The 20919-nt window shown below is 39.6% G+C and overlaps 1 protein-coding gene across 1 annotated transcript in view; it reads right to left on the bottom strand.

The window, feature by feature from the left end:
* Positions 1–107: 107 nt before the first annotated feature.
* LOC149843559 (phosphoglucan phosphatase LSF1, chloroplastic-like) overlaps positions 108–20919 on the bottom strand; it is a 115789-nt gene continuing 94977 nt past the window's right edge. Inside the window, exons 4-7 of the mRNA XM_089999899.1 lie at positions 1971–2082; positions 1679–1791; positions 671–821; positions 108–472 (exon numbers count right to left, since the gene is read on the bottom strand). Of these exons, the coding sequence (XP_089856025.1) occupies positions 353–472; positions 671–821; positions 1679–1791; positions 1971–2082 (496 nt within the window). The 3' untranslated portion in view covers positions 108–352. The remainder of the gene's footprint in view (positions 473–670; positions 822–1678; positions 1792–1970; positions 2083–20919) is intronic.

Raw genomic sequence — 20919 nt, 5'->3', positions numbered from 1 at the left:
TCTCATATTCTAGTGACTCTATTTATATATATTATATGAGAATTATACAATAGCAAGGGTCAATATAAAGATCAAAACCATCTAAAAGGTTGATGGAATAAAATTCAGAAACTGATTTTTCAAAAATTGGCACCATGAGATTAATAGGATTTGTCACATGTAATTGCTGTTAAGTCATGTTTTAAACAAGTATAGATCTGAATTTAAGTCAGTATTTTCATCTAGAGAAAATTGAGAGAAGATACAGGTTCATATTTGGGAATTTACAAATTGTAGTAATATTAAGAGTCAATGACACTCGCACATTTTGCAGTGCGTTATAAACACGATGAACATTCAGAACTTTCCAAACTCACTTGTGAGCATATCTGATCGGGCATATTGAGAAAGCAATTCGCCTAGCTGCAAATGCCAACAAGCAGCGCTCATCCTCTGTTAGCCGTCGTTCCATCACTTTTATGACAGTAGGGTCCTGAATTGCGAAGCATTATAAAGACCTTGATATAACCTATATTCTTCAACATGCTCACTTCCATATTACTTCAAATGACCTCTCAGAACAAATCAAACAAATTAAGCCAAGACAATTTTAATGATGCTGACTCTTCTTAAGAGATTCAGAAGCATAACTTGTAAATGAAGGATTGCATATTTGATCTGTAAGCTTTACCTTTGGTGGTTGTGGGGTATGATTGAAAGGATTTGTAGCGGCAATACCTCCAATCTTTATGACATTATTGATATTCCCCCACTCATCAGTTTCTGTAGGTAATGTCGATGAATGCCTCCATATCCCATTGACCTTGAACTTATACTTGTACCTGAAAATGAAGTAACATGAGCAAATTGTTTGCCTCAAAATTGCCAACTAGTTTTCCTACTTTCTGTTCAGAAGACAGTAGGTACTCTCATTGAAGAGGTCTGTTCTCTTATGGCTCACTGACATGCAGATCTTTGCTCATGAGGAGACACGAGGCTCCTGATAGTAGATATTTCTCCTGACACATCACTCTAAATATGAAATTTGCTACATGTTCATGAAAATTTCTATTTAACTTGTTTATAGATCATGCATCATTTTATGCTAGTATAGTTATTGATGTCAGATGATGCATGCCTGAGTCAAGTTGCAAAGAAATATAGTTTCAAGCAACAAAATAAGTTCCCTCAATTAAGTCAGGCACCTCAAGGCTACGTCTCTTCACACATTCTGCTACCATATATTCAAGGGAATAATTTCCTATTTTTTATTTTTTCTGCCCTTGCTTTAGTACTAAAAATAGCACGAGCAGAGAACTTGGGGAAGCTTATGTTTGGCTTTTTCAAACCCAAATAACTAAAATTAAGCCTACATGGGACAAATAACCTCAGCCATTTCATACACAAAAAATGTCCATTTTCCTCAAATTATCTGCATATTCTGAGGACCATTAGCAGTTGCATATTAGCTACATGTCAACTTCAATTAAGTACTAGCATTGAGTAGTTCGAAGTCCTACATTTTTTCATAACAGTCATTACCTAACTATGAAAAATGTTCTTATCACTAATGTATAGAAGCACATGCAGTTTAATTCATACACGGCAAACTCAAGGAGGATCACTACTAGTAGATGAAATATCATGAGAAAAAAATTTCACATCATTGAACATGTAAAATCTTGGTAACATATCATACTTTCCTTGTGGAAGTCGAACTTCAACTTCATATCTTGATCCACCTCTGTGAACTGCCTTGATAGGATCTTTCCAGTTCCCAGTAAAATCTCCCACTAGAAATACTTCCTCACCCTATTGTCAAGATGTTGAAAAGGACAAGTTAAATGACAGAACACAAATTTCCAAAGCTAGGAACCAATGGTTTTGCAATCTTGTTTCAACATTACGGTACAGATCAACTTAAAAATTAACCAGTTGGTCCAATTCAAAGTAACCGCCCGATACATAAATAATTACACTTCTTAATTTACCTCTTGATGACCATGATTCCAAACAAAATTCACAGCATGTGTTGGAGGACCATTGTGTCTACCTTTCTCTACCATAGCAATAAGATCCCACGTTGCCCAGACAATTGCAGGTCTGCACTCACATACCTTGTTTACGAAATTGTAATAAAATAAAAATATCTAGGATAAAAACATATCTAACTTACTGCAATGTTGGTAAAGTTGGGAGTAAACTACACTGTGCTTTAAGCATGTGATACAGTCATGAAACCAAATTCCTGAGAATGAAATGAATGTTGGATGCACATGAAACTTGATTCAAGAAAAAACAATGACCAAAAATGTCAAAATAAATGCCTTAACATATATCAAGCCAAAAGATATTTAGCCAAATTCCTATGTCACATGGGTGCGGGTGCGGGTGTGGGTGCGGCGCAATTTTAAAAATTTTGGACACGGGGACTCGGCTATATATATATATATATATATAATAATAATAATAATAATAATAATAATATATCCTGTGTGCATATATGTGGATATTGTCCTCTAAAGTTTGGCACCAGCATGTGTTTTTATAAACTTTGCAAATTGTACTTTTGCCCTTGCAGAAAGGGGGGTCCGGGGGGCTCCCCCCGGCGCAGGTCCCCTATCCAACAGTAAATGGACACACCTACACCATGGACTGATCTGCAGAAACATCTTTGGCAATGACCGCTAAGCTGAAATAAGATGCATATCTGAATTTGATTCTTCAAAAATCAAGATGTCTAATAGAGATAAACAAAGGAGAAATTTCCAGCAGCAAGTTTAATTAGTTTCAGTAGGATTCAAAGTCAAACCTAGTTAAGCTGCCAATCATTTACATGGGTGCAGCCTTGGTCGATTTCAGTTCAAGGAAAATCAGATTTCCCAAATTGGAAATTTGATCGAATCTACTGTGGCCAAGAAATGAACCTTAGAAAGTTTCTGAATTGAGACAACACCATGTTGACTAAGCTCCTAACTGACTGAGCCTAGACTACCTTGTTTGATAGGTTTGGAGTCAGATATGACTGATCTACATGTCCACATTATCTAATCATGCTTTCTACAGCTTAACCAAGTGGTTCTAAAGGCATATAACAAATTTCACAGGTTAAGATCTAACATGTGTGCAGCCAAGTCAAACAGATTCAGAATTGGTTTTAAAATCCACTTCTACAAAAACCCCATTACATAAATCCCTTTATCATGAAATATGCCATTAAACATACCATCCTATCACGGTAAAAATTTTGTTTTAATATAAAAACAATCATAACCAGCAAATATGCATAAACAAAAAAAATACATCTACATGCAAATCACAACACACTTTGCTTTTCAAAAACCTCGTAACCCTAGATCTGCACCACATTAAATATATATTTAAGACTCATGCTATATATATTTTAAAAATATATAAAAAGATATATTTTTTTTTGTTTTTTACCCTAAAATGGACAAAATTAGACTCGGTCAACGTTGACCGAGTCCAAAACAAGGATAGACTCGGCCTCGACTCGTTGACCGAGTCCGACTCGGCGTTGACCTAGTCCGGGCCGTGTCCGAAGCCGCACCCGTGTCCGCACCCGTGTCGGGGCGTGTCGACTCGGGTGCGGCACCTCCCTAGCCGAGTCCGTGTGACATAGCCAAATTCAATAACATGAATTACAGGTGACATTTGCAACTTGCCCCATTTGGGAAAAGTGTATGTACATATAGCTTCTGATTTCACATGGGATGTCACCGTATTCAATACTAAAATGCAAAGCAATGTGCTTTTTGCATAAACATCTGAAGCATCTAATGGATTTTTTTCTTTTGGATAATCCCAACCCCCCTCCCCCTAATCACCAAATGCACATTGGCTTGGGGAGTACACCCAGTGTCGATCTTGCAGCAAGGGGCACCATTGGTGGGTTTCAAACTTGTGATGTCCCCTTAACTTGGTGACATTCACAAGCATCTAATGGACTTGGCTCTAACAAATGGTTCACAATCTAAATTGCCTATAAAAGTACATAAGATGCATTTTTCATATTTTTTCCCTAACAAGCAAGAGGTTTTCACTGCTGATGGTCCATAGAGATTTCAGGCCATACAGGGGTTCCAACATTTTTCCCTTGCCAAAGAGGGAGACACTGCATTTTGCCAAGCACTTTTGATCGCTTTCACATTTATCTTCCAATAGAAAGAGTTTCAAGAAAAGAATGCAGCTTCTGGGGTCTTATAAAATCCTTAAAGAACAGTCTCCTTTTGTTTCGACTGGGAACTAGGGATATGGCACCTGTGATATGAATTTTATTTAGTATATGGGTAAACTTATGTATAAGAGGTCCTTTTATAAATATTCCATATTTTTACTGTCACAAGATCTTAAGAAGAATTTCTAATCCTTTTGAAAATATACAGGTTCAATACAATCATCTTCCACTGCGGCGTGCGAAATGTCAATCCCCATTGACTTGTATCCTTTGATAGTTATTACAAAACTCAAGATCATCCTTTTTATAAATATACAGATTCATTCCGAGCAACTTGCCACGAACTGAGGTATAAGCTTAGATGTGCCACTTATGGGCACGAGAATGCTTGAGAATATGTCCTCTTATGGGTAACACATGAAAACACAAGAGGAAGTCACTTATGGGCTGAGAACACACATAAAGAATATTGAATATTATTGGGGAACAATCCCTTAGAGAACACTTACAAAATGAGAGGGGGTAGACCCCATTATATACAAGAGGTGGCTCATAGAGAGCTGTTGGGACCTACACAACGGCTAGAAATCTAGCCGTTGGGTAGGGTCCAACGACTCTTTGGTAATTCTCCAAAAAGCCCATGAAGGCTGGGAATTATTAAAATAAAAAAAATAAAAAAAATAATAAAAATAAAAATAGAAAAACACTTATTTTTGTTGTACATATGAAAAGACCAAAATACCCCTAAAGTACAAATATACAGAAATGTACAGAAATGCATACGTAAACATAGAGTAGAGCGTAGGTGCTTGTGATACGTGCTTGATGGGTTTCTCTGCTCTTCCGGTGTTTTTTTCGTAGTTCTGACCCCATAAATGTGTTGGACATGGTCGATTTACGAGGAATCCACACCTAGACCATGTGTTTTCGATGAAAAAAATGATATTTGGATCCTAAAACATTTACAAAGATTTTGGACCGTTGATTTTTCGAACCTTATAAAAACCCACCCATGTGTCGGAATCGAACACTTCAAGGGTTGATCCCTATAAAATCAAGTACAAAGATCACATCTGTATGGTCAGAATTTAAAAAGAAAAAGAAAAAAACCTAAAAAATCCATCAAGCACATAATGTTCAAGCACCTATGCTCTAGTCTGTAAACATATATATACATATATGTTTACATTTAACACTCCCATTCAAACTTGCCATCGAAAGTTTGTCCAATAAAAAATTAAACCTCAGGGAAGGCAAGGCTTTGGTGAAGAAGTCTGCAAGCTGATATTCTGAAGTTACGTATGACAGTGAAATGGTCTTCTTAAAAAATTCTTCTCGAACATAATGTCAATCCATTTCAATATGTTTAGCATGCTCATGAAAAGTGTGATTTTCAATCATGTAGATTGCACTCTTGTTATCACAACATAATCTTGATGGCTCTGTCACGAGAACTCCCATATCTTTGAGTAGACGCCTCAACCATACAATTTCAGTCATGATAATTACCATAGTTCGATATTCGGCTTCTGTGTAGGAGAGAGATATTTTCTATTGCTTCTTACTTTTCGATGAAACCAGAGAATCTCCTACAAAAACATAGAAACCAATAGTTGAGCGTCTGTCATTTAGATTTCCCCCCTAATCAGAGTCAGAATACAACAACAACAACAACTACGCCTTCATCCCAAAACAATTGGGGTCGGCGATATGAACCAAAAAAGAAAATCATTCTGGGCCTTCCACATGAATCCTTCTCCTCCAATCATTTCTATCCAATGCCATGTCCTCGGTGAGGTTCAAAGCATTCATATCCTTTTCTATCACCTCCATCCATGTCTTCCTAGGCCTACCCCGACCTCTTTTAACTAATATATTTTCCCATTTCTCCATCCTTCTAACTGGAGCATCATTAGGCCTTTGCCGAATATGTCCAAACCACAGTAAACGATTCTCTCTCATCTTATTTTCAATGGGTGCAACACCTACCTTCTTACATATCTCCTCGTTCCGAATCTTATCTTTTATTGTCCAATAAAAAATGAAACCTCAGGGAAGGCAAGGCTTTGGTGAAGAAGTCTGCAACGCCTACCAATCAGAGTCAGAATAAACAATTAAATTAAGAGAAGAAGATGAGGATAAGAATAATCCATTAGAATCAGAATTTTTTAAATATATAATAATACGCATCACAGCACTCATGTGCACAGTGGTAGGAGAGTGCTGAAATTGACTGGTCGTGTGAACTGCATGCGCTATGTCTGGTCTGGTAATGGTCAAGTATGTCAATACTGCAATCATCTGCCGATATTGTAAAACCTATAAATTTTTAAGAGAAAATAAATAAAGGAATTGCCTTATTTCGAGTTAAAAAAGGTATTTTTATCTTTTATTGTAAATTTTATGTGTTTTACACGCTTAATTTTACCTTTCTGACAAAGAAGGGTAAAATGGTCATTTCACTCATTGTTGTAAATAAAATGTTATCAAAATATCTTATTAAAACATTTTAATGAGTCCCAAAAACCATTTAGACATTTTTATAGGGGTTTCGAACTTAATGGGACATGTTTTAATGACTCGGAATAATTTTATAAAAAGGGTATTTTAGTTATAAAACTAACTACGGGAAATGTTATAATTAAATAAAATATTGTTTAGAACCAAACTTCCGTCTAAAATAAGATTGTTATTCACTATATATACTTAATTTTAGTTTTATCTTTTTATTTATTTTTGCTTTAATTTTTATATAGATCCTTTCTATTTTATTTTTTTTATTTTATTTTTTATAGTTCTTTTAAGCTCCTTGGGTCGGGCCCGAACCGGGTCCGGTCCGGACCCAACCATCGTTACGCCAAAAAGGAGAAGGGTGAGACCATTAGGGTACCCGACCCTCCCCCTTCTCATTTTATCTCTTCTTGTTTCCCCAAAACCCTTGTCGACCCCTCTCCTCACCTTCTTCTCTTCCCCGTCGAAGTGTCGGCCAGCAGCCGACCTTGTGTCAATGCCGTGAGCCTCGTCTGCGGCACCACCTTCTCCTCCTCCCTCTTCCCTCACTCCATCTCTGCCGCTATGAGACTCGCCTGCAGCATCGCCTTTCCCTCCCCTTTCCCTCTTCTCCCCTCCTTTCTTCTTCGTTCCTTCTCCATTCGAGTGCCGACCGGAGGGCACCACAGTCGCGGGCCGTTGCCGGAGCCTTCGGCAGCGCTACACCACTCCGGTGATCCCGGCCTTTCAAAACCCTCTTACCGCCGACGACACTTCTCTCAGTAAACCTCCCTCACTGCGTCGGGCCACTATCGTCGGAGAGAGATCCATCACCGGGGGCCATCGGCGAGCTTCTATCATCGGTTGACCAAATTGAACCCCAGATTTTGCCCCCGTTAGCGAGCTATTCTATGCATCATCCTTCATTAAAACCCTCACCGCATTTTCGGTCCTCATCGCATCACCGAAAGGGGTAATCCCTTGGTCTTCTTGTTTTTATTTCGTGTTGGAGTTTGAACCCCCCATATGCACAAGAATCCAGACCACCGTAGGTGGCCGGACCCCTGTACCGCCTGGATACGACACCCAGCCGTGAGGGGGGGGGGGTCTCGCCATTTTGGAATAACATCCTTTTTTTGTTTTTCTCCTATCTGCTCCCTTGTTTGCCCTTGCCGCACGACCCGATCGGGGTTTTGCAAAGTGCCAGTGCGCGAATGGATTTTTATTTCTTCCATCATTTGCACTGTTGATGCCCGAATTCATGAATGCACGATCTGTATTTGTTGAGTTTCCTTTTCTTTATATGATAGCCAATTTTTATGCTTCACGGCATAGCCTGCGCACTCGATTTCAGACTTTGGGAATCGTGCAGGACTGTTGTTGCACGACAGCAAGGATGTCCCTCATTTTAACAACTTGGCATTGGTTTCTCGTCTCGGTTCGTATTCCCAAAGGAATACAAAATTCCTTTTGAATCTGAGTGTGTTGGTCTTCGTGCCATTGCAAGGGGTGATGCGTTGGCTATGTGCAGTCGTGGCGTTTACTCTACACGACTGTCCAATTTTAATTGGACTTGTGAACGCGTTACTTGGTGATTTTTTTGCAAATCGGGTTACCGAAGTTCGCTTTTGTTTTTATCGCTCACATGCGAGATCGTATTTAGAGAAGTTGGTCGTTATGTGTGTGCAGTTGTAGCGTTCTCTCCATGTGAGAGGGACGAGTAGATTGCGTCGTGTAGCACTTGTATTGGACCTTCAAGATCCTGAGTTTCGTTTTACTTTTCGTCGCATCGAAAAGGTAGGATTCCTAAACTAAAATTTTAGAATGTTATACATGTATGCTAGAAGTCTAAAAGTTAGCTTGCACGTACACTGAATCCGTAGCACAGTCACATTGCTAGAAATAGTTTAGAATTGTATTGCATTGTATATATAATTGTGTATTGCAGGTGCGTAGCTGAGCATATTGCGCGATGCTTAATGCGAAGCATCGCATGCGATTAAAAATGCCATGCAAAAAGAAAAAAAATGCAAATGCAAAAGCATGCAAATCGGGTAACTACCCGTGGTAAGTAAGTGGTGCAAACGCACCACAAGTTAATTACTTTCTTAAATGCAACACTCTCCTGCTCACACACTCACTTAGTTTTGGTAAATATTTCTTTTAATCCCATTCATCATAGTCGCACTAAACATATCGAGATAGATCAACATTTTGTCAAGCAAAAGGTTGAAGAGAAAGAAATTGAGCCATACTATGTTCGCACTGAAGATCAAGTGGCTGGTATGTTTACAGGGGCTGACCCAAGGTTGTCAGACTAGGAAGCGGAAGCGGGAAACGATACGGGAAACAGAAGCGAGAAGCAATGCATTTTAAAATATATAGGAAGCGGGAAGCGAGAAATAAAAAAAAGAAATATAAGAATTGAATGAGAATCAAAATAAAATACAAATAAAAACTAAAATAAAAGTGACCAATATTACATTTCATGATTTTTTAGTGTAAGAATTAAATTTTTAACAAAATCTAAAAATGATGACTACCAAGTACCAATTTAGCGAAAGCACATGGAAGTGAGTGAGAAAAGTCAGAGAAAACACATAAAAAGCATGAAAAGTTGAGTACCAAAACGTATAATGAGAATAAATATAGCCCCTATCCCCTAACCTCCGATGACTAGGGAAGCCGGGTCTTTTGCCCGTAAATAGCCATTAATGGCCTGTCTATCGGAGTTGGTACCCTTCGTCCTTTCTCTTGGCGAAGCCAGGTTGAATCGAGTGCGACGGGGTTTCTTAGCCATCGCCTCATTCTTCATGCTCTAGTCCATTAGACCAAACAAGCATCTTGCCTGTGAAGGCGATCCCATTTTTATGTGTTTTCAACAACGTGCACAAAACACTAATCGAGGTCATAAGACCATCTCATCCAATCGTCGTAGTACTAACATGCCTCGCATGTTCAAGAGTACACTACGAGGAAAAGGATATAGGTCCTCAATAGGAGCCTCAGCAGTGTGTTTCACAAAGATATAATGTTTTTAGAAAGTTATTTTAACATTCTAAATCTTTTGAAACGATCAACAACTTGCCTACACATGACATGCAATTTTCTCGAATCTCGCATCTGATAATGCAGTGTCTGGATGCTACGCAAGTCTCGGTAAATGGGCTTTGCAAAAGAACCCATCGTCCAACAACTTGATCTTGACCCAAATCAAGGATTTTCCCGAAACATATCGGATAAACGAAAATAGTAGAAAAGGTATTCTTCCCGAATACGCTGAGTCGGGGAGGCTTAGATGCAATAGCACATCACTCAAAAAGATGGGGCTCAAACTTTACCGGCAGAACTACGCAATTGAAGAACTGGGAACCTCGCAAAGGACCCAATTAACTTCAAGGTTGCGTTGTTTAAGCCTCAAATCCACCATGGTTGCGAGAGCGAGTGGTGGAGGCCGAAGCATATTCCATAAGGTCAAAAGCATGGAATTCTACATGAAGAATGCAACAGGGAAAAGCATGTGCGATGGCAAGGCAAAAACGAAAGACAATAATGTGAAAAAAGCCTGGGCATGAAGCGCGACGGCGAAGCAAAATGATAGAAATAGGAAGTGCGAAAGCAAAGGACAAGGATCATGAAACCGCATCCTTGAGCAAAAGACAGAAAACAGTAAATGCGAAAGCTAAAGCCTGGGCGCAAAGCGCGACGACAAACAAAAACAGGAAACGCGAAAGCAAAGGACAAGGATCGCGAAACCGCGTCCTTGAGCAAAAGACAATAAGTAGTAAATACGAAAGCAAAAGATTGGGCGCAAAGCGCGACGGCAAACAGAAACAGGAAATGCGAAAGCAAAGGACAAGGATCGCGAAACCGCATCCTTGAATTAAATGCGTACTTATATACGTATATGTATATAAATATGTAATTAAGTCCTTTCGATCTTTAATTATTTAAGCTCGATTCAATTATTTAAGTCCTTGTGCAATTTCCCCTACCTTGGGGTATTGCGAGGAAGAAGTCGTCTTCGAGCATAGGTGATTGTTGGTTCGGTTCGCGGGGCGTGAACGGGCTCCGTTGCGCAGACTGCAAAAGTATATTGTTAGCATGCACTTAAACGACTAAGTAAGGATAGGGAGAAGACTCGGCTTCTCCGAAATACAAGGCAGGGCCAACAATCCCTGCTGACTTGAAACAGAATGGGGCAAGAGCTGATGGCTCCTACTAGCTCGTAAAAGAGGAGGGGCAGGGGCTTGCCCTTGTCAGAATAAAAAGAGGGGCAGGGGTGTCGATCCCTGTCGAAAACCAAGGAGAGGGGCAGGGGCCGATGGCCCCCAACCGAACATAGGAAAAGGAAAAGAGGGAGCGCAGGGGCCAAAGACCCCCCTGCGGCTTTCAGGAGAGGAGGCAGGGGCCAATGTCCCCTGTCGGTCATTGAGAAAAAGGGCAGGGGCCATCGGATCTTGCTGGACTTAAAAGGGGGGGCAGGGGCCAATGGCCCCTGTCGACCTCGACAGTCATCGAGGCAGGAGCCAGTGGCCCCTGTCGATGCTTTGGAAAAACAAAGCAGGGGCCCTTTGGCCCCCGCCTGCAGCTAATGGGAAAGGAGGCAGCGAGAGGGAGGGGACTCATCTGAGGCTATTGGAGAGGAGGGAGGTCGTCAGGCGGTGGTTGCCGAAATGGGAGCTTGCCGGAGAGGGGGAGCCGAGCGAGAGACACAAAGGGAGAGGGGAGATGAGAGATGGCAGAGGAGGAGAGAGAGCCGACGAGTGAGGGTCGCCGGAATGGGAGCTCGCCGGAGAGAAGGGAGGCGTCGGGGAGGGTTGGAGCCGAGAGAGAGGGGAGAAAGCAGGAGTCGGGGGGAGGGGTTTTGAATACCTCTCCCTTTCCCCCTCTTTGCCCTTTATAAAAGAAACACAGGGGACGGACGCCCCTTGAAACCCCCCCGTAAGCCCCCGCCAATGGGCTGGAACCCAGGACTGGATCCGGGTCGGGTCCAGATCCGACCTAGGTCCATTTTTTTTAATGGGTTTTACAAGTTCGGATCCGAAATTGGATCGGACCGGATCTGATGGATTTGATCCAAATTAATATGGAATTGGACTTTATCCAAGACCCATATTAATCTGCATTTGATAAAACTCAAAACCCATTTGGATTTTTAAGATGGATTTGGATCTTGGATCCAAATCCAAATTCATGCCCAACGATTTTTTCAACTTTAAATTCATTACAAACTTTTAAATTAAAGTTAATTAACGTTAGGAAGCCTCCCAGGTTAATTTGATAATTTTTGGAAGCTTCTGGAAATTTATTTATTATTTAATATTAAATAAATAATTAATTAATGTAATTCCAAAATTTTAATTTGACAATTGTTTAGGACATAAATAAATAATTATTTTTAATTAATTTCAAGATTTATTTTTAGAGAGTTTAGGACTCTTTATAGAGCCCTTGTTCATGCCTTAGAAACTTTAAGAAAGTTGTTTTTAAAAAAAAAATACTCAAATTTGAAAAGTCCATGCTTGGAGAGTTTCGAAATTTTCGAAACTCAAAGAGAGAAGAGAGTTCCAGCTGGGGCTGTACTCTCTTCTCCAGCCCATCTAGAGCTCTATAAATAGATAAAAAAAAGAGATAGAGAAAGGGAGAGCAAAAGAGAGGAAGAAAAAGGCTTTCTTCTTCGATTATCCGTTGTTTTCCACCATTAATCTTGTTTCTTTTTCGATCTACGGTAAATGTGAGGGTTTTTCTCTTGTTTCGAATGAGAAAAAGAGCATGGATTTGTATTCCATGCAATGTTTTAGTGAAAATACATGGGAAAAGAGTAAATCTAGGTATTTACTCCAATAAGAGTTTGAGTTCTATCTTTTTCAAAGTTTATTTATGGGAAAAATTTATATTTACGTACTTGTATTTATGGATCCCCAAATCAGGACAGATTTGCCATGTTTGCAACATGCGCAAATCTGGCCCAGATTTAGAGCATGTAAAACCTTTAAATCTGGATGCAATAATGAGTATATGCATAGATTTTTGTAAATAAATTTGGCGGTACATGCATACATAAGTAGAAATTTGCATACGCATCATTGTTGCTTTGTGAATCTATGCAAATCCAAACATGCTTATCTTTTTGGGTGTGATTATGTATGTGAATACATATTCAAATTATAAGTTTGTCCATGCATGCATAACTGTTTGTAAATATGCATATTAATGCATACGTGAGGCATGAAAACTTGATTATACATGCAGTCTGAAAATGAGCCTGCATAAGTGTGAACACCCCAAATTTTCCAAAAAATCCAAAAATGACCTTTTTGCCCCTGACCTCCTTCCTCTGAATAATCGGGTAAATTTTTAACCAAAAATTTCATTCATTCCTTGGATTCATTAGAATTCGGACCCAAAGTCTTAGCTCTGACCCAACTTTGATCCAAATCGGATCCGATCCCCTCTTTGAGAAAAAATTCAAAAATAAAAACCCGAATTCTCAGAAAACTCTCTTTTGTAAATATTTTTGCAAAAAATATAAAAAAATCAGTTTTAAATCTTTATTTCTCGCAAACCTTAGGATCTTATTCTAAAAAAATACAAAAAATTGAAAAATAAAACAAAAACCAAAAAAAATGGAAAATTTCAAAAAAAAATGAATGAGTTTAAACTTTTTAAAGTCGATTTTGCTAAAAAAAACATTTTTAAACCATTTTTTATGAAAATTTTGTTAAGGGAGCCTCTTTTTGGAAAAACCAAAAAAAGTTTTTACAAATGAACCCTAATCGCCCCCCTCTCGTTCACGCTCGAAACCCTCATCGCCCAGCCGCCTTCTTCTTCTCTCGGCTCGGCCTTCACCCTCCATCTCCAACCCCTTTTCCTTTTCTCCGCCATCGATGCCTAACGGCACTTCCTTTCTCGAACCTCCTCTTCCCCTATTTAACAAACCGTAGGAAGAACCCTAACAAAAACCGCTTCTTCACCCCAGCATTTTCTTCACTCATTTTCAACCTACCGCAGCCTCTTCTCCTTCACGATTTCTTCCCCTCTTCTCTTTCCCTCATCTTTTCCCCATCCTTCCGGTTTCTTCTCTTTTCATCTTTTGGAGAGGAGTCGATCGACCACCCCCTGTGGTTACGGGAGGCCGATCATCCTAGCAACAGAGCCACAAGAGTGCTACGCTGATCAGCTCCCTGCAGCTTTATACAGAAGTGCCTCTTTCCCCTCCAATCGGAGCATTAGGTCGCAATCACAGAAGGCATCGAAGGACCAACTCTATCCTTCTACCATCAGATCTTCCATCAACTTACGGTAGGTAATACCCTTCTTCTTCCCTTTATTCTAACCTTTTGATTTTCTTATTTCTTTTGCGTTTTCTCATCGTAGCTCTCTTAACTCTTCATGATTTTCTTCCCCCCTTACCTCACTCTCCAGTTTTTTGTTTTTTTTTCTTTTTCTTTGTGTTTTTGTTTTCTTCTATGTATTTTAATTACTTCCACTAAAGCGTCCTCGTAATATCGGCTTGCTCATTAGCAAAAGCCAATTTACAGACACGCAATATCAATGGGATGAGAGATCCCAATATTTGCTTACAACTTTACAATTTATTTCATCGAGTTTTATTCAGTTCATGCAACTATTCATGTCGTTTGGATCTAATATCTCTTTACAGTCCATTTTATCAGGTCGATCTCGCTGGCCCTGTTTATTTGTTATCGCTTTTATTATGTTTTTGTCTGATACTTATATGTTTTGAGGACAAGAATCGTTTGAGCCATATCTAGAAAAAAAAAAAACGCCCTACGATTGGCTTGTTACTGTGCTATCATTGGCTGCAATACAATGTTCGTCTACCCCTCAAATTTTCGCCTAATCAGTCATGGGTCCTGTTGCATTATTATTTGATCGATTGCCTTGATATCACCAACGATGGCAATAAATCGCTTGCATCAACGATGTACTACAACGCCTAGCCGTCTGCTCCATCCTGTGTGATCTCGATCTTTCCTTTTGGTAGGTTTTACTTTACTTTTGCAGCTTTGTTCTGATTTCCAGCTTCATCGGATATGGTTGAATACTCCCTTTTTTGTGCATTCCCCTTTTATATTACTAGTGATTTTTGATTTACCTCGTCGTGGCTGTGCATTTATTAATATATTCAATGAATGTTGTTTCATCTGGGGCGTCCCCTACACAACGATGCCCTGTTTGGTGGGTACTCTAGGGTCATTACATTTTTTTTTTTTGTTTTTGTAACCGATGACTACTACCGTGCTATTAATCTACCTGCATGCCTGAGCAGCCTGAAATAAGTCATTACTATGAACTACAAGGATTCAATGTCTGAAATTGATTCAGTTTAATACTCTGAAATTGGAGGATCGACATTCGCATTTAATGTATTGTAAGTTCCCATTTCACTTACTGCAAAACCTCCTATCAAGATTTGCTCTTATTTTCAAAAAAAAGGCCTACTAACCATTTCTGTGAAAAGTGTTCTTTGCCTTGAGTATGAGATGAGATTCCAACATAGCATGAAACCAGATCTGATCTGCTTTAATAGCAGATCAGATTTGTCGTGAGAACAGCGTTACTGGAGCAGAAGGCAAGATATCAGCAGGATGATCTGAAGAAGATCTAAGAGTCGAAGAAACGGGCACATCGATGGAAGTTGCAAAAGGCCCTAACAAGCGTTTCAGGCCCACTCTCCTCTCGGACGGATAAATCGACAGGTATTGTTTCTTGTATCGATGCTAAACCTGAAGTTTGCAAAACATAAAATGGACCATGGGGTAACATGGCTGCGGATCTGGAGACAACAGTCACAAACTTATCGTCTGTGAAATCTGTGCATGAGAATATATGACCCGAACCAATATCTGCCAAAGGTTCGTTGATGGAAGCATCCGGAGTTCCAATATACGTTTCAGGATCATTCTTCTTGGCATGTTCTCAAAATATGATTGCTTGGGGGTCGAGTTACCAAAACTATTTTGGTCAAAAGGAATCTGTGAGGTATGTGACCTACATGTATAGAATCTAAGTACATTGACATAGGGGAGAAATGGGTATTTCACTCTTGTCATGAGTTTTCCTCATTTTTCCTTTCCATTGCTGTCAAAAACCTAGGGCTTATTTCCCTTTTTTTTTTTTACCCATCACTCCATCACCTTATGTCAGACCACCATCTGATTATACAACGATGCCTCTACTTATTTTTTTTTTTTTACTGTCATGTGTATACGCACACTCATTCCATCCACCCCTGTCACTTTGCACTGCGCAAGTTTCTGGAAAATGCACTATTCACCCACACTATCACCGTTCATGCCTGTAGGATTACCCACTTCATATCCACCACACACCTTTTACTACTACATTTGGGTATCTAGTACCCTTTTGCCACTCCATATCTCTAGTTTATAAACCACAGCACTCACCTGCTATTCACAGCACATTTTCCCACCCCATATAGCACACCATAATCCTACATATCGTTGCCTTTGCATAAATATGCACAGCACCTGTACTCATTACCTTCTGCTAAACCTGTGTAGGTCCAGTAGATTGTAAATCCAACACTTTGTTAAACCTGTGAACCAATCTACTGAAGTTCTGTGTACTCTTCAGCATTGTCGCCTTCCCTCCAGCACTTATGTACCTTCATGGCTGTCTCGATACGCACATTTCCTGTATATTTTGCACGTCAGCATGCCGTTTCACCATCTCACTGCATTTATATCATAACAGCATACTCATTTTCTGATTTCATATTCATTCATCAATTTCCTGATTGTAATTTCATATTCTTGTTCTCTTTCTATTTCCTTATTTCAGTTCATAATTCTTTGTCATTTTTTTTTTATTCTCTAACTATTTAGCTCAGCTGTTAATCATTGCTAATTATTAGTAGGTTGACTTAGTCAGTTTAGGATAGCATATTAGGTGTTTAGTATTAGTTCTTTATACTAGTATTAGCATTAAGTAGTATCTGTGTGTGAGTTAGTATAGGCTGTGATAGTGTGTTAATAGCTAGCATATGCATCAATTGTTAGTGTCAGTTAAGCACCCAAGCAGTATATGAATCAGTGTTGAAAGTCAACATAGTGTGTTAGTGTTGTGTTTGTAAGTAGTGTATATGCATTAGTAGTTAGTATGTATCAGCACGCAATCTATGTTAATATGTTAATAGTTAGGGTGTACTTAGCAGTAACTAAGTGTGTTAGGTAGCGGCATGTTTTATATTTGAGTTTTATATCCGAGTCTTACAACTAAGTTTTAACTGTTTATTATATGAGAACTCTACCGTGTCTCTTCTTATTGTTGAGTAGTGATTCTCAGTGCCCGCCATTCTCATTGAGTGCTGCTTCCCATGGTAAGTGTTTCGCTGTTTCTTAATATTTTCTTAAATGTTTTCTTGCCAAACATATGTAGTGGTAGTTTCAGCATTTTGTAGCATACAATAACATCGGTTCTTAGCGTGGATTTTAGTCTTCTACATTTATCTAATATGTTCTAACATCACCATATATATTATGATATACATTCCCTCACTCCTGCATCAGAGTTACACTCTTTGCAACCTGGCACAACAGTAATCCTGTGGCTTGCTTCATCTTCATAACACATCAGCCTTGTGGGCTGCTGTGGTTTCACAACACAGCGATGCTGTGGCTTCCTGTCCTCACCCCTACGTACCTGTTGGGGCCGACCAGTCAATGCTACCAACAAACACTTCCCTCCACTTTCTGGGAAGCAGAAGATTTTCTGCAAAAGGGTTTGCATCACTGTCACATCCAAGTAACAGAGGTTATCTTCTTCATAGGGCAGAACTGCCAGTATCTTGCATAATGAGAATACTGCTGTAAAGGTGACAGACCTTAGGTTGTTAAAAGTTAGGCCAATGCTCGGTTAAATTTATATCAGTGTAAGCCGTGAAGGTAAAGCCCTGGTTTGTTACAATCTAAAATCCCCTAAGGGACGACCATCTTTCCTGCTCTTTACAATATCTTCAAGCATTCCCATTTTTCTGTATGTCATTCCCCTGTATATGCCTATCTCCCATAATTTTTTATATGCATTCTGCAGTCTCTCATATAATCATGATGATAATCCATACATTGTTATGAATTTTCTGTTATGGCTACACCCCCCCCTTGCCTTGCCTCCTATCATAGAAACCGTTTGAATATGTCACATATGTACATATACATCTACATACTTATATATATATATATATATGCATGTATATATGTATGTATATAGGTATATATGTCCTTTTCCCATCTTCTTCATCATGCACATCTTGACATATGAGTATTTTACCATTGGTATCTTTGAAATCCATATGATATGAACAGATCCTCTTCTATTCTCATACTAACCAAGTGTTTTGCAGGGGAATATGTGGAAAAGGTCATTACTTGGAAATTGTCAATTCAATTTTATGTGTTGTAATAACTAGATCTTAATGAGAATTTACATTTCCAGCTTTTAGATAGAATGAATGAGCATTGTAAATATCATAAATTATTTCATTTTCATGCTTTTCCTTTATTTTCTCAAAATCTCACATTGGTGAAACACGAATGGCACGTGCACCATTTCGTGAGAGGTAAATCAATCCTAAGTTGATGATCCACATCAATGGCCATAGTCAAGGTGTGGACAAAACTTAGGATTTTTATCTTTTGCGAAATAACACTGAATCCACACTGGATCCATTTTCAAAATTCATCATATTTCCTTAAATATTTTCTCCTTTTATTAGAATTTAACTTAAAATTGACTCAAAATATATACCAATGGCCATAGTCAGGGTATATTGAGAGTTAATTCCATTTTAAATTCTATAAAAGCACCAAATATATTTTATTCTTCTCTTGAATTTAAATATAGATTATTATATAATACATTCAATGATCATAGTCAAGAATGTATTATATCTTCAATCTTGTTTTAATTCATTTAAAGAATGGAATAACTTTTCAAAATCCAATTTCAAATTCTTCAAACTCATTCATCATTTAGGATAGAATTACATCATGCTTTCAAAAATTCATTTTTCAAAGACTCCAAGTAAATGTAAATATCTTCCTCAATCTATCTTCAATCCTTATCAAATCCGATTCATCCTTTCATTTTTCAAAATTCTATGTTCAATCTCAAAATCCAATTTAACTTTGAGATTTCAAATTCATTTTATATTCATATTCAAATCAGATTTCAAAAATCAAATTTGACTTTGAAATTCCAAATTCATTCAAAACTCCAATCCAATCTCCAAGTTCAATTTAACTTTGAGATTCTTGATTCATCTTCTAAACTTCAAATTCAAGGTCTAATTTGACTTTGAAATTCATTTGTATATTCAAAGATTCATTTTCCAAGTTCAAATTAAATTTGGAAGTTCTTGATTCATCTTCTGAATTTAACTCCAAATCCATTTTAGGGTCCAGGATTCAACACCCATATTGGATCTCAGACTTCAGATCCAATTCCTCTTTAAGATCCAGAACCCAATTCTATATTAGATCTCTGATCTCAAATCCATTTTAAGATCCAATACCATTTCCAAATCTAAATTTCAAATTCAAATCCATTTTCAGATCTCATCTGAATTCCCTAAATCCATTTCTATTCTGCCATTTGATTATCTCAGATCCATTCCAAACTTAAAAATCCAAATTCAATTTCATCTCAAGTATTCATTTCCTTTTCTAAATTTAAATCCAAATTCAAAGTCGATTTTGACTTTTCATTTCAAAGCTTCAAGTCATTCTTTCTCATTTATTCTTCCAAATCTTAATTTACTTCAAAAACTTAGAATTTCTCTGATCTATCTCAAGTTCTAAGTTAGATTAAATCATTTTCTTCGCTCCTTTACCAAGTTCATCTCAGAATACTTGGAAATTTTTAAATCAAATTTCAAAAGAGCATACATCCTTGCATTGCACAAGTATGATTCTTTGTACATTTAGAGTTAAGATAAATTCTTAGATTATATTTAGACAAAGCAAAAGGCATAGATTCGATCCTTGGTTCGATTACCCCTGGTAAAGGCACCAGGAACGGTCGAACCTCGTACCGACGAGCGAATCCCGTCTCCCAGTTTTCCCGCAAATATTTCAAAAACGGAGGCGAGTAATCTTTTAAATCTTTTCAAATCAAGGTCAAGTGAGACCACGTGAAATCTTTCCTCTTCTCTCTTTCTTTCTTTCTTTTCTCTTCTCTCTTTCTTTCCGTCTTTTATTCTCCTCCCTTCAAAAAGGAGGAAAATAAGAGGTTAGAAAGGAAGAGAGAGAATATTACGAGAGGAAATGTCAAACCCACGTTTTTCAAAAAAAAAAAAAAATTCGGACCCGGGCCGGGTCGGGTCCGGACCCGACCCGGGCCCGCCTGCGATAGGGTTTCATAACCCGACGCAGGAGAGGTTTTGTTTAAAACAAACCCCCCCTGTGCGCCGCATCCCCCCCACCGCGCCTTCGGCCCGATTGGGAAACCCATCGGGGTTTCCCCTTTTGTCGCCCCTCCCCGAGCTCTTTAAGAGCATTGCGGGAGGGGAGGAACGATGCCCCGCCCCCCTTCTCGTTCCCTGCAGGCGACAACCTCGCCGGCAGCCCCGACCGACGCCTCCTCCTTCCATGCGCACGCCGCCGACCGCCAGCCACCTCGCCTCCTCCTTCCCTGCGCACGCCGCCAGCCACCTCGCCTCCTCTCCTTCCAGGTATGCAGCCTCCACCTTCTACTCCTCCCCCTCCCATCTCTCTCTGTCACCTCGCCAGGACGCCGGCAGGCGGCGCACGGCCTCTGCCGCGCCCTCCCACCTCCCTCTTTGCCCATTGGAAACCCGACAGGGGGCCTACAAGGCCCCTGTCGTCCACTTCTCTCTTGTGGGGGTTCGCCGGAGTGCCGGCAGGGGGGCCAATGGCCCCTGCGGCACCTCCTCACCCCTGTGGGTGATAGGGAAACCGACGGGAGGCCGATTGCCCCCTGTCACCCCCATCCCGAGGCCCTTGCTGTCCCTTGATTCGTCAGGCAGGGGCTGGGGCCCCTGCCATTCCCTATTTTTGTGGCCCCTGCCATATCATGTTCTTCAGGCAAGGGGGCCGAGGCCCCTGCCGTTCTCTATTCTGCGGGGTAGGGGTCGATACCCCTGCCCTTCATTATTCTGTCTGGCAGGGGCCGAAACCCCTGCCATTCTGAGCTGGCACGCAGGGACCAGTGTCCCTGCCACTTGTTACCTTCGTAAGGCAGGG

This window comes from Nuphar pumila, chromosome 3 (genome assembly GCF_984573655.1).
Source record: "Nuphar pumila chromosome 3, dmNupPumi1.hap1.1, whole genome shotgun sequence".
Taxonomy (NCBI): Eukaryota; Viridiplantae; Streptophyta; class Magnoliopsida; order Nymphaeales; family Nymphaeaceae; genus Nuphar; species Nuphar pumila.
Note: the sequence above shows the minus strand (reverse complement) of the source record. Positions and strands in the feature narration are given on the sequence as shown.